This window comes from Crocodylus porosus, unplaced genomic scaffold (assembly GCF_001723895.1).
Source record: "Crocodylus porosus isolate Cpor-Errol unplaced genomic scaffold, CroPor_comp1, whole genome shotgun sequence".
Taxonomy (NCBI): domain Eukaryota; kingdom Metazoa; phylum Chordata; order Crocodylia; family Crocodylidae; genus Crocodylus; species Crocodylus porosus.
Window position 1 is genome coordinate 132,343,647 of NW_017728931.1, and position 14,690 is coordinate 132,358,336.

At 42.5% G+C, this 14,690-nt stretch overlaps 1 protein-coding gene across 1 annotated transcript in view; it reads left to right on the top strand.

The window, feature by feature from the left end:
• The window catches only part of DMTF1 (cyclin D binding myb like transcription factor 1), a 43,983-nt gene that overhangs the window by 5,037 nt on the left and 24,256 nt on the right, over positions 1 to 14,690 (top strand). Inside the window, exons 2-5 of the mRNA XM_019543656.1 lie at positions 7,164 to 7,280; positions 8,150 to 8,269; positions 9,550 to 9,644; positions 10,392 to 10,506. Coding sequence (XP_019399201.1) covers positions 7,172 to 7,280; positions 8,150 to 8,269; positions 9,550 to 9,644; positions 10,392 to 10,506 — 439 coding nt within the window. The 5' untranslated portion in view covers positions 7,164 to 7,171. The remainder of the gene's footprint in view (positions 1 to 7,163; positions 7,281 to 8,149; positions 8,270 to 9,549; positions 9,645 to 10,391; positions 10,507 to 14,690) is intronic.

Consider the following 14,690-nt stretch of genomic DNA (forward strand, 5'->3'; position numbering starts at 1 on the left):
GGGCGTCAATTGTCAGTTGTCCCATCTGGTTCAGCAGGGGTCCAGTGTTGCCCTTGCTTTTCCTCTGGCTCCCCATATATCTGAAAAAGGACTTTTTATTGTCCTCGATCCTCGAAGCTAGTTGGAGTTCAGTTGCAGCCTTGGCTTTCCTGGTTTGCTCCCTGCTGGACCAGACCAGTGCATAATATTGCTCTTTGGAGGTGAATCCTATCCTCCATCCTTTGTAGGCCTTTCTTTTTAGCCTCAGGAGGTCTGCTAGATCCCTGGAGAGCCAGGGGGGCTGCTGTGCCCTCATCAATCACTAGGTTGCTGATTAGGTCGTCCCCCGTAGCCAGTACCAGGTCGGGCAGCGCTTTACCTCTCAGTGGCCCGTAGACTTCTCAGGTAGAGGTCATCCATGCACAGTAGGTAGCTTTGCGACTGCTCAGATTTTGCTGAACGATCATCCCATGAGATGTCTGGGTAATTGAAGTCACCCATGACAAAATAATTTCTACAGAAGCTATTATAGCCCTCAATGAGAAGACATACCTCTATATCATGATTAAGACTACTATGAAATTTCTGTAATGGAAAACTTCACTTGGGCCAGAGGTTTCTAGGAACTAGTTTGTTGAGAAATTAATCCCTGAAACCTACATGTTAAAAAAATAACATTTTAACATAATCTTTCCTAAATATCATTTAATTCGCACAGTATATTCAGCTTCATAGAGAACCCTGTTTTTACTGCATGCAATTTTTAATTTGTGGTTTAGGTTGTTAGTGTGTTTCCTAACGCAACACATTTCTAAAATGTGGGCAGTTGCTCATTAGGAGACATTAGACTAAAAGGTACTCTCTATCTGTTCTGAGCCACTCATAAAACATATCCACACTGTTGTCCTATATGCCCCCAATGTTATATTTTTCCCCCCCTAAAAAGTCTGTTCCCTCCCACCAAGCGCACACTTCATTATGTGTTTAATATTGAGTGGTATGTGCTCAGAATTTTCTGGAGTTTTGGCTTTGAAAATACATTTTGGGAAATTTATATTTTCAAATGGGAGTAGGAATTTTAAAAAAAAATTGGAAGTAATGTATTTGTTTTAATACAAAAATAGAAAAGTGTAATTTTTTTAGAATATAGGAAAAGAAGAACAAAATTATACAAGAATGAAGACAGTATTGGAAATGGAGAAACTATATTATAAAGTCTGATTTTCAGATCAGTAAAAATGATAAGAGCATAACTGAGTTTCCATTCCCTTTGACTTTGTGGATTGTGGGTAGATGTGGGTTTCCTGTGGGAAGGATTTGAGTTGCACACTAAAGGAACTGCAGAGTAGTAGCCTCAGTAGCACAGCTTCAGCATCTGTTGTGTAGTAAGTTGAGGACATGCAGCAAGTACAGTTTCTCGACCACCAATATCAAATGTCTTTTGCAGCAGTGCCCTGGCTCCTTGGCTGTGATGGTGTAACAAAGGGGAAGCCCAAGGGGCAGCTGTGACACTTGCTTCATCCTGTCCTCTGAGCATCCTCTCCTGGCCACCTGCCACACCTTAGTGTAAATATGTACTTGTAAGAAGAGGGAGGCTGCCCAAAGGATCCCTGAGCAAGATCCCATCCGCTCAGAAGTTATGACCCAGTTACTCACTGCCTTAAAGGCAATTTTGTGGTCTCTTCATCTCCCCTTTTAGCCACAGCCAAGCCCTGCAGATGTTGCCTGTCCAATCAATGACCCTTGTTGGGACCTCTGTTCTCTCTTGGCCTTTGTTCCTTCTTTCTTTCTGGGCTGTTTAGCCACTGTTTTGGACCTGGCTGCTGGGCCCCTGACTTCGTCTCTAAGTTGCTGGCCCCTGGCCCCAGTCTCTGCCCTTCTGTGCGCAGGCCTCCCTGGTCCTGGCTGCATTTTTGTTGCCTTTGGTTCCCCTGGTCCCCTCTCTGTCCTTTGAGTGTTCAGGGCCCCCTTGCCCTGGCTCTGCGCCTCTTGGGAAATGGCCCCCCAAAGCCCTGTCTGGCTTCTGCCTGTACTAGGCTTCAGCTCCCCTCTGATTGCTGCAAGGCCTGAGCCTATGGTGTCCTGAACCAGGGCCCCCAGCAAGACTTAAAACTGATGTGCCCGTGGCACCCTGCCATGGGTTAGACCAGTGTTTCTCAACCCGTAGGTTGTGACCCAAAAGTGGGTCTCAAGAATATATGAAAGGGTTGCAAGCAAACTTTAAAAATGGATCAAGGATTGTTGGTTGTAGCCATGTTGGTGTAAGGGCATACGTGGACAGGGTTCTTTGGGTAGATGTGACATCTTTTATTAGACCAACTAAATAGTTGGGAAAAAATGTTCTTTGAAAGCTTTCAGGTACAAACACCCTTCTTCAGGCATAGGGAGAGTCAGCAAACTTAAAAATGGCCTCCCTGTACTCCCTTTTCAGCTACGCCCAAACCAGTGGTTGAAACTGTAACCATGGAGTAAGTCCTCTGGCTAACAGGGCCCTCTGAGTCCAAACATAAACAGTGGCTCCCTGCCTGTATAACAAGGCTTCCCCTTCCCCTAGCCTAGGTAATATTCCCCTGTAGGGCAGCAGCACCATGTTTGCTTCAGAGCTCTTGTCTCTACCCGTGTGGACTCAGGCCCTTTTGATCAGGGACTCTGCAGCCCCCACAGGTGTGTCCATTCTCACCCTAAAGCCTTGCCTGCCTGCCCTTGTGGCTGCTTAGCTACTGTTTGCAGCACTTAGCCCCCGAGCAGCCCGGGTCTCTGTCCCTTGTGCCTGTTATTGCTGACTTCTGGCCACAACTCGGCTAGCAGGTCACTGGTTCCTTAGCTGCCAGCTCTCCTGAGCTATTCCACCCTTCTGCAGTTTCCTCTCAAATGACAGGAGCCTTCTGGCTCTCTGTTACAAAGCGGTAGTTTGCAAGGAATTGCCTCGCATTACTCAAATACAATGCAGCCATCACTGGTATTTGGGAATTTCCTATCAGGAATTCAATCTAAGATCCAAAAAAGTGTCCACTAAAGTTTTCAAAGGCATTTAATTAAGAAGTAAATTTAAAGAAAAGCCTTTTTACTAGAAGATCCAGTGCCTCAAAGCAGCATCCTTTACCCTGAGTTTTTTGCTTTTGACCTGAGCAGTGGGGTAAATCATTCTTGTGGTGGGTGGTAGTTGCCAGGAAAGGCAGACTGTAATGTATGTTGTATCTGTGCTTTATGTTGGGCAATAAGCAGGAGCATTTCATCTTGCCTTGTATGAGTCCTGAGGATTGGGTTATGTGTAGGGTTTTATGATAGATTTTGAATAGCAGAGGCTTTTGAAAGATGCCATAAATCATTTTTAGCTGACTCTGAAGATATCCATGTTACTGTCCCAGTGGAAGTAGGTGCAACTCTAGACATTATTAACTCCTGTAGAGTTCCCTTTATGGCTGCTGTTGCTTATTTGTGAAGCAATAATAAATATGTGGAGTATGAATGCCTCCGATATTTTCCAGCAGTCTCATTGAGACAGCAATGCTAACTTCCCTATATTCTCTGAAGTCTGTATTTCTGAAGTTAAATCGCCAACTCTGGAGCATAGGGTCTTAGTTCATCTCCAAGAGAGGTCTTGTTTCTCGAGTAGTTCTGAATATTTGTTGCAATGCAGACAGAAGCATAACTTTCTTCATGCAGTGTTTAATATGCTTACCATAAAAGACATGTTGTTCTGCCTTTGCCCATATTATGACTTCTTCCTCTCCAATAACAATAAAAATGTGCCTTTGGTGAAGCATGTGGTTGGGATTTGCATTTATAAACACGCCTATCTCTTCTCTCACACCATAGCAGGATTGATTCTCATAGTGAGAGGGAAAATAGGTGTTATTAGCCTCTGTATGAGAGGTGCTGGGGGCGGAATAAACATATATTAATAGCTGATGGTTTTATAAAATAGTGTTTCAGGAAACTGCATTTGAATTGTAACTAACGCTCCCATATGATGGTCTACTGCTAGTTGAAAAACTGGCAATGTGGCATAATATTGTCACTGACACTGGAACAACTAGTGTGTTTTCCTCTTTTATTATCCTGCTGACCTGTCTTCTAACTTGGATGTCTGATTTTATCCACTCAAAACATTAAACCAAAATATTCAGATTTGAGTTGAAGGAAGGACAGCCCACCTTTTAAGCAAGTTCAATATTTCTTAGCCTCAATTATTGGCAAAGTTGTATGTTCCAGTCCTGCAAAAGAGAGAGCTTAACAATTTTGCAGCAAATACCTGCTTTCAGTTTAGTGGCAATGGCTTAATTTTCACCATGAGGACCCAGTATCACTTACCCCATAAAACAGTTGTTACTAAAGCATAAGCGACTGGCTGTTGTTAAGCAGAATATTTCCAATGAGTTCCAAAATTGACTTAATTTATGAATCTTTCTAAAATGATGTATTCGTTATAAAGTCTGTCAGTGAACTTAATGCCTCAAGACAATGCAGCTTTTTTCTGGCAGTCTTCAATAACCAGTTAGACAAAGTATTTGTGTTTTTTACTTGAAATGAGAAAAGTAGCTTGCGAGAGCCATAATACCAAATGTGAGTCATTCACGTAAAATCTGTGCATTCCTTGTGACGTGGTTTATCTGTGTAGTCAGTGCACAAAATGGACTCTGAGGTAGCTGAAATTCCCAGCAGCCTTTCTCAAAACGTGAGTTAAAGGAGTGGTTCCTTCACCCATTCACAAAGATTTTTAAAAAACTTCTTTCAGCTGTTGTTTCATAGAACTGTGCAAGGCTTGGGAGGATTGATTACCCGCAAGGACTGCTAAATGCTATATTCCAGTCCTAAATACTCAACATTCATAAGCTTGGTGCAGAAATTCTTACAGAGTTTCTGTAATTTGTTATTTGCAGAGTTCACATTTTCTAATATTTGTGTCTAACAGACTGCTAGACACATTTCAGAACTGGTAATGTGGTATATTTTCCAAGTAAACCACCTTGGGTGGGTCTGAGAGAAGGGACTGTCCACTAAAAATTTGAACAGATCATTGGGCTTTTCGACTTGGTAGTGGGATGGGATTTTCAGCATTCACCCAACACTGCCATTGAATTCACTCTTACAGTGCCACAGCCTAGATTATTTCCCCCCCCATCAGATTCCTTTAATATTAGCACCTGCCTGCATACATCAACCTGGGTACCTTCAAAGTAATAGAAAACATTTAGCAACAGCTTATTAATTATGTGCATGATATGTTATAGATGACCTCAAGCCATAGATTGATGTAGATTTGAATTAATGAAACTATTTCACAATTACCATTTTAAGTTTATTTGTTACAAAATATACTTTTGTTAATGAAATTGACCTTCTAGATGTGGTCTGTTTAACATCTTAATTAGAGAGTAATTATCCTAATAATTTTTCAAATGAGAAATATTAGACAGGCACAGGTAGATCATATAAAAAAAACCCCAAACAGCCATGGGGGAACTTAGAAACATGGACAGAAAGATGACAAGATTTGAGGAAACAAAAGCTAATACATCTGAGGGATAATAACAGATACACAATGGGATGGAGAAATCTGAGAAGCAGCTGTTAATGGGGAGTGCAAATGAATGGTGAATGAATGAGTTTGTAATGCTGTTTAACTTTTGGCTGCATAAACCATGTTGTATTTCAGGGAATAACTGCCCCCTCATTAGTACTCTGGTATGACTACAGCTAGAATATTAATGTTTAGGCACTATATTACTACAAAAAGCAAACTGGAATAAATCTGAAGAGGAGCAACACAAATGATGAAGGAACCACAGGAATTTCTTTCTGAGGACAAAGTAAGGTCCTGTCCTGCAAAGATTTAGGCACACAATTATTTTTAGAGATTTAGCCATACTACATTCACCTGCCTATGACACTCACCTTTTCCCCTAAAAATCAGCTGTTTGAAATTGGAGTGTTGGTTTTAAATGAGGAAATGCAAGGAGCAGAGAGCCTGATCCTGTGGGAGCCAAACTTCCCATGTATTTTTTGAGCTGAGTAGGTAGCAAGTAGCACCTGCCAAGGTTGCTGAGGTCCTGCCCAGCTTGAGAAACAGGTTGGGTAGTTTGGCTGTGCAGCTGAAAGTCTGATTCTTTTGGAGCTGAATTGTCTGGACCTGTTTCTTGGGCAGGGTGAGCACCATGTCTTGTAGGTAGGGGCTTAACAGAGCAACCACAGGTTTTTGTGTCTTCTTCCCCACCTGCCATCTCCACTGCAGCTGCCTGTGATTTCTCTGTGAAAATACTGTACTTTGTGGTATTTATGGTAAGGAACATTATTTTTCTCTTTAATTCTGTCTTCCAAAAACAAGGTGCATGTCTTATTTGCAGGAAAGTGTTGTATGAGAAAATATGACATCTTTACAGAATTGGGGCCCACAAAAGGAATACTTGCCTGTAGTTTGCAGGGACTGAAAGATACAATGTGAAAATAGTCTCTGCATGTTTAAAGGATGCAAAAATCAAGAGAGGAGACAATTTTTTTGGCTGGCACCTAGAGTTGTAAGGAAGATAAAATTTAGGAGTGGAAATTTGTACTTGTGTATCAGAACTTCCTGACATATATAGATGCTTTAGATTAGACTGTGAAATAGTCTCTTGAAGAGGATTCTGGAAAACTCATTGCTTGGAACTTATGCAATTAGATTGGATTAAAATAATAGAAAGTATACCGTATGAACAAATTATTCGCTAGCAAGAAGATTGATTAGATAATATTGGATCCTTAGATCTTTTTTCATTTCTTATTAGTCTCCTGATGTATCAGACTAAATATTTCCCCTAAGCAAGGAAATAAACAATCACCCAGTGGATTTGAGCAGAGCCTTGCTCTTCTCAAAATGGCAAGTGTGTACAACTGGTGAAGTTTGGAGCATTTGAAGCCTGCCTCGCTTTGAAATTGTCTTTCATTTTCACAAATGGTCGGGAAAGCAAGAATGGCATGAGATGGTATCTGAGCATTCATGACAATTCATGGCAAGTACATTTTTCAAGCCCCAGACTTGCTTATGCCACACATGGCTCCTCATTGAGTCATTAGGATGCAGATATCCTTATTCCCTAGAGGAGTTTTGTGCTTCTTACTGTTTGTCTCATGCTTAATGTTCTGCATATTCAGAGTAGGTGTCTGCACATAGAAGACTAATGTATTTTGTGGGTTTTTTTCAGGTTTGAGTATGAGCACAGTTGAAGAAGAGTCTGACACAGTGACAGTAGAAACCGTAAATTCCGTGACTTTGACCCAGGATACTGACGGGAATCTTATTCTTCATTGCCCTCAGAATGGTATAGAGAACACTTGGCAGCATATGTACTCTCTCTTTTGTTAGTTCTGTATTTTAAGACCATTTTCAAACTTTCCTGCCATTAGCTCCTGTGCCCTCCCCCCTCCCACCGGTCAGATGAAATCAGTTGAGTTAAGGTTCATTTAGTTTACCCTTAGGCTGGGCTTTTTTGTATTCTGGGATCTCCATCCAGAGCCTCTTGTGCTATTGTCAAAACTCTGGACAAGGTCTTTCAGTTTGAGAGCATTTTCTTGATTTACTTTGCTGTGCTATTTTTCATACAGTTTCCTTTCTACGTGATTTCTTTCCATCCCTGCCTCCTTCTCCCCCTCCTTCCCTCTTTTGTTACTAGGTGGCTGGCGTTTGGTCCATTAAACCAGTTATTATTATAATAATTTCCTGAAGGTTGTACAGCGTCTTTTATGCCTTTGACTGCTGCTTTATAAAAAATACTATTTTAAAAATATAGATTTGACATTTGTTGCTTACACATCATAATCTTCAAGTCTCCCAATAATTTATGTGCACGTTTAATTTTAAGCAATGCCCTAACTGGCCTAAATGGAACTACTTATGTTCTAAGTTTTAAATTCATGCATACTCTTGAGTTTTCCTTTGTTTTTGGAACAAGGTAATTCAGTAACAGTGGTATCTACCAGCAGACTAAATTTCCATGTAGGTATTAAAGGAAGCACTTAAACTGAGCAAGTAATAATTTGTGCCAAGAACACATATGATAGCAAAGCACCGAGTCAAGCCTCCTTGTCTTTGTTTTTAGCTTCAGCGTTGTGTTTTGGTCAGCAGCATTGGGTTTTTCTTGGCAATGCTGTATGTTAATACAAAGGACTGTGGTTGTGTTTTTATGGATAGAAGCTGATGAAGTAGATTCTGAAGGCAGCACTGAACCTCCACACAAGAGGCTTTGCTTATCAGAGGATGATCAGAGTATTGATGATTCCACTCCATGCATTTCTGTTGTTGCCGTTCCAAGTAAGTTGCTGAATGTTAATCAAAGTGTATGGTTATATGCGTATTCTTGTACTCTTGGCACAAACATTTATGTGGTAGTAGTTGAAGTGAGTACATTGGACACATTGATTTTAGAAGATTTGCGAATATTTTATTTTCAAATTTATCAATATTTTACATGCACCACCTATTACCCGTATGGGTCATAGTATACTTTACAACAAACCGTATATGCCCCTTGGAAAGAGGACAGCAACTAGCTAGCATGAAGAAGGAGAAGTTGGGAGAAATGCCACAACAGGCAATGTATTCTTACAAAAGCTTTTGGAATATTTTATGACCAAACGGAACAGGTCTGTATCCTGAAGTCTCAAGGAAAGGTCTGCATATTCTTAGTAGATAACATGGTGCTTAAGATCCTGATCTGGGGAAAGCATGAGATAATCCAGTCCTCCTGTTCCTGTGGGGGCTGGAGTAGCAGAGCAGAGCTACCTGTCTGCTTTTCAAACTGGAAATTCTGGAGTGAGAAATGGACAGGTGACTTGCAGTGTTGCTCCCTCTGCTCAGCTCCCAGGCACTGAGAGCCAAGTAGACTGAGCAGCAGGATGAAGCCTCCTGCCAGTTTCTCACTCTGAAGACTCCAGTGTGAGAGAAACTAATAAGTAACAGCTGGTGGCTGCATCTCCTTTCTCTTCCTGGGGCAGGAGCAGCTACCCCCAACATCTTTTCCAGACCTCAGTGACCCCAGTCTCCAGAAGGCACAGGAGCTGAGGAGTTGAGATGCAGGAAAGTGTCCAGACATTTATTCTCTCAGGAGAAACTCCCAGGAGTGATTTCTGTCTGGTTGGAATTAGGTTTCTTCTTCCAGAACCACTATTTTTTTCTCAGGGAGAAAATGCTGAAACGTCTCTACACCCATAGTATCTACCAAGAGTGGAGCAATTCTCCTGGTAAAAATGGAAAGTCCTGTATGTGAGAGTAATAAAAATAAACCAGAGCAGGAAAATTAAGCTCTCATACTGTCCTGTATGTACCAAATTAACACTAATTTTGTTTCACATTTAGTGTTACAGCTTAAGTATAGTGAAAGCTTGGTATAACTGCTTTATAACTGCCTTGGTTCTGAAAGCATTTATTTGTGTTTCATAATGAGTACTGGTAGCAAGCATTGTAGTGGTTTTTCTATGACAAAAAAACGCATGCTGGAGCCCAGCTGTACAGAAATTTGTAGAGCAATTATAGTCTGTAAATCCTGTACTATTCCAGAAGTGAGCCAGGCTACTAATTGAGTTGTTTTCAAGTTTCAGAAAATGATCCGAGCTTTGAGGTGACTATGACTGCTACAACTGAGGTAGCTGATGATGAGATTAATGAAGGAACTGTTACTCAGATCCAGGTACAGTTAAGCTTCAAATTTGCTGCAGTGTCTTTTAATAAATTGTCATCTATGCATGCACCTTAATTTAAGAAGCACAATGTTTGATTGAAGTGGGGATGTATACCCTTTTTAAAAAATAAAACTGATACAGTGTGACACTGGTCTTTTTAGAGGATCTTCCACTAAAAATACAAGTTACATGTTTTAATAAGAAAAATATGATTTTGAGTTAATTTCTAGTCCCAAAAGGGGGTACATATAGTAGGCATAATGCACATGCAGTGATTTGTTTTATGGTGAGCCGCAAAAATTAGAGTTTTTAACTTTCAAATGGGCCCACTGTCAAGACAGAGAAATGTTTTGGCCTAGTAATCATCCTCTGCCCTCATAGAATACTTTACACGTCTTAAGTGGTTTACAGACATTGGGTCCTGTTCTTTCTGGTTGGCTTCAGTGGAATATCTTGGTATTATATGCAGTTGGAGCTGTACAAGCGAGATTGTCTAATTAATACGCAAAACACCATTAATAGTTAGGTCAGTACATTTTGTTAATTCTGTTTGTGCTGCTTAAAAAAGGAAAACATCCTGTTGGTGCATTTTGTTTTGGAAAGGATGCTGTCTTGGCAACCAGTAATGTGAACTAATGTGACATGTCCGTCTTTCTTCTGCATGTTGTCTGCTTGCTAAGTATTGCATATTAAATTCAAGATGAGGGAATAAATGTTAAATCAGTTAATAAAATCTCTTCAATTAATCTTTCAAGATTCTTCAGAATGAGCAGCTGGATGAAAACTCCCCTCTAGGCAATGAAGAAGTGTCAGCTGTTAGTCAAGCCTGGTTTACAACCAAAGAGGATAAAGATTCCCTAACAAATAAAGGTAGGGTATTTAGCCCCAGATCCCTGCCCTCTCCACCCCTGTATGCAGAAAGCTGAGCTGATATGTGTAGCAAGTTACGTGCAAGCACTTCATATACTGCATAAAATAACCAGTTTTCTGGTGCAGGGTCTGTGCCTATTTTGTTAATGGAAATAAGTAGAGTCAAGCCTAAAACTAGAAATAGTTACTTCCTATAATGGGAAAAAGCAAGTCCTCCTATGTCCCAGACAAAGGGCAAGATCAAGAATGGAGAGGGCAAAGTTGCAGCATAAGCATATTGAAGTGTATGGTACAAGTAGTTATGAAAATATTGATTTATGCTATATATAAATGGCCTACTTAATTTGGCTTTACTCTTACTTTCCTAGCTAAAATTAATGCTAAATGAATCCTGCACTTGTGATTGTACCAAAAATATGTTCTTAGTCCCTCTCTCTTTTTTTCACTCTTGATGGAGAAGGAGAAAGGCAGAGCTCAAATGTAGCTTTCTTTTAAAGAGAAGGAACTAATGTTGGAAAGCTTCCAAGCATGGCATTAATTCTAAGGGTGGCGATTACCTCAAGAGACCCTCCTGTATAGCATCACAAGTCTTTTTTTGGTCTGAAAAGAATGAAGACCTTTTAAAAGCTTCACAGGAGTTAAGCTGAGTGTTGTAGTGCTCTGCAGCATGCACTGCTCTGTGTCACAGCAGGATGAAAATTTTCATGGATGTTTTTTCAGAAAAAAATAACCTTTCCAAGGATATGCTATTTTTTCTCTCGGGTAACAAACAAAATAGTTCTGGCACTTTCTTCCCCCTCTCTCTTTCATTGGAAAAACAGGACAGAAAAACAAAACACTTTTGAAACCAGTTCTAAATAAGAACTGTTTTGAGACTTTTTGAACAAAATAAAAATGGTTTTCCTTCATAACTTTTCATAGAAACAAATTGACTTTTTCTGACCTGCTCTCTTTCAGTGATCTGAAGAGGGAGAAGGTAAAAGAAGAGCAGTGCTAGGAGAGTGGGAATGGGAGACTCAGAAGTTGATGGCAGGGAGAAATGAGCAGCCACATTATGTGGGTATGTCTACAAGATTACAAGCTGGACAGGTTTACTCCAGAGTAATTGCTCTGGAGTAAACCCACCCTGGGCAGGTGTCTACACATGTGCCCATTTGGGAGCAGATTTGCAGCTCCTGGCAGGAGTCTGCTTCCAACCCATTTGGCCCTGCACTGGCTACCTGCAGCAGCAAGGAGGAAGAGCTCCCTCTGGATGCTAGCCCAGGGGCTGACAGGGAGCACAGGGCCAAAAGACAGTTGTCTCCTTGTGGGGGCTGGGGGATTGTTTACTGCTGCTAGCTGCCAGGATGGGCTCAGTTGGCACAGCCCAGCCCAGGCAGGGACAACGTGCCCCTGCCCTGACAGCAAGGAGCGTTTGGCCCTGTCTCTTCAATCGGGAACAGGAGGCTTGGAAAAATTGTGAGGGAGGGGCAGGTCTCAGCCCCCTGCCTCAATCTGCCGGTGGGGGAGCTAGCAGTGAGCCCCCAGCTGGGGAGGGATTCCCCACGTAGCTGGGGGCTCGCTGCTAGCTGCCCAACCGGTGAATCGGGGCGGGGGGCTGGGACCTGCCCCTCCCCTGCAGCTCGTTCCAAGCCCTATACCTTGATCACCCAATCAGGGCACAAAGATGGGAAAAAGCTGCGAGCTGGGACCTGCCCCAAACCAGGACAGTTGCCAGGCTGCGTGGGGATGGCTGCACGTGCACATTTCCCTACGCAGCGTGGGACTGGCTGGGAACTGTCCTGGTCTGGGACAGGTCCCAGCCAGCTTCAGGCTAAGCGGGGACTCGCCCTGTGCAGGGAGCTCTTAGCCCCTGCTCTGTGGTGGCAGAGCTGGGATGGAGCAGTCTCCCAGCCCCTCTCTGCAATTGTGAGGCAGAGGCTAGGAGCTTCCTGCTGCTGGGTCAGGGGATGTTGTCCCTGCCCAAGCTTCAGGAGTGGAGCCCACCCCTGCAGCAGGCAGTTCCTGGGGGCTGGGAGCAATCTAAATGTGCCTTATTTCACAGTAATTAATCATCAGTTAATTTGCTGCTTGCATTTGCAGATGCTACTTGTATCTACATGAGCAGCAGACTGCACAGTTGTTACTGCGTAGTTATTACTTGCATAAGTAAGTACAAAATGACTGTGCAGTAGCAGTGAAATATTGTTCAGTAGCTCGTTACTACTGCGCAGTACTGATGTCACACGGTCTTGTCTGTACACTCCCAGTCATTTGCTCTACTGTGTGGTAAAGCATTCATGAGGCGGGAACATTAAGTAGTAGTAGTAGTAACAACACCTGAAAGAAATTTAAAAAAAATCTTTGTAATCGTTGAAGGAGCCACTCCTTTAATTCACATTTTGAGAGAGCTGAAATTTCCAGCAGCTTACCTCAGAGTCCATTTTGTGCACTAGCTACACAGACAATCCACGTCAAAAGATGTGCACAGATTGTAAGTGAATGACTTGAATTTTGCAACAACTTGGTAGGCGTTAGGATGGTGAGTGGGGTGGAACAGAGGGCTTATGCTCCTACTTCACATATATCAAAATCTTCTGCCCTAAAGCAGTGTTTCCCAAATTGTGACTGTAAGAGTTCTTGCTGGGACTTTGACAGAGAGTTGGCTAGTCACATACTACTGGGTGTCCTCATTTTCAGCAGTTATGTGTCATTAAAAGAAAAAATACACTAAATCTTCTTTCATATTACTTTCTCACAGGCATGTTATTGTAAATTGCGGGTGGCTTATGTATTTGTGGATTGATGAGAGTGTGGTCTGTGTGCTTGGTAACTGGAAAGGGAGGTGTTGCTGGAGATAATCTTTCTAATAAAACACACTGCATAATATTAAAAAAATTGTAAACTCTGACCTACTAGCTGGACGCTGCTTGAAGGTCTCCACTTTGTGTCAGAAACAACACCATTCTAGGCGTCCCAATCCCTTTCGTTCACATAGCAAAAAGATGGAGCCTGTGTTACTCATATAGGCAGTGTGTGCTGCCATCTTTACATTCACTTTTCACTACTAGGTAGGTGTCTAATATGTTTTTCAAGCCCTCTGACAAATTATATGAAAATTATAAGTAGGCATATATCATACAGCAAAAGCATAATACAGTTCCTTTCTTCATATAATTATTAGAGGATGTATCACAGCAAGACTAGCTCTTTTTCTTTACGTTGGTTCCTGTGCTCTGATGGAAGTGTTAATGTCAAAGACTTTTAACTACATACTAACATGTTTAACGAATTCTTTGCTTCCATCTTCCTAAGTAGAGACCAAAACAGTCATCTCCCTGCTGGGCCCCCCTCAGGCCCCAGAGGAGGCACACACGGGTTAGTGAGGAACTAGTTAGGGAACTTCTGGAGGGACTGATATATTCGAATCAGCTGGTCCAGATGATCTCCACCCTAGAGTTCTAAAGGAATTGGCCGAGGTCATTGCAGGACCCCTGGCATGGCTTTACGAGCACTCGTGATGCTCTGGTGTGGTGCCGGAGGACTGGAAGAGGGCCAGCGTGGTTCCCATCTTCAAAAAGGGGAAGAAGGAGGACACGGGAAATTATAGGCCAGTTAGTCTTACCTCAATCCTAGGCAAGCTGTTTGAGAAAATTATTCTGGCACACATCCACAAGGGGCCAGCTGGGGACTGCATGCTTAGGGGCAACCAACACGGGTTCATCAGTGGCAGGTCCTGTCAGACCAACCTGGTGGCCTTTTACAATCAGATCACCAAATCATTAGATGCAGGGGTAGTTCCTGGACTTCCAGAAGGCTTTCGACACTGTCTCTCACCCTGTTCTCATCAATAAAATGGGGGACTGCAGTGTCGACACCCACACAGTCAAATGGGTCACCAACTGGCTGGAGGGCTGCACCCAGAGGGTGGTAGTGGATGGGTCCTTTTCAACCTGGAAGGACGTGGGCAGTGGGGTCCCGCAGGGCTCGGTCCTCAGGCCCACGCTGTTCAACATCTTCATCAGTGACTTGGACAAGGGGGTGAAAAGCACCCTGTTCAGATTTGCTGATAACACTAAGATGTGGGGGGACGTGGGCACGCTAGAAGGAAGCAACAGACTGCAGTCGGACCTAGACAGGTTACAAGGGTGGGCGGACGAGAATAGGATGGGATTCAACACAGACAAGTGCAAAGTGATGCACCT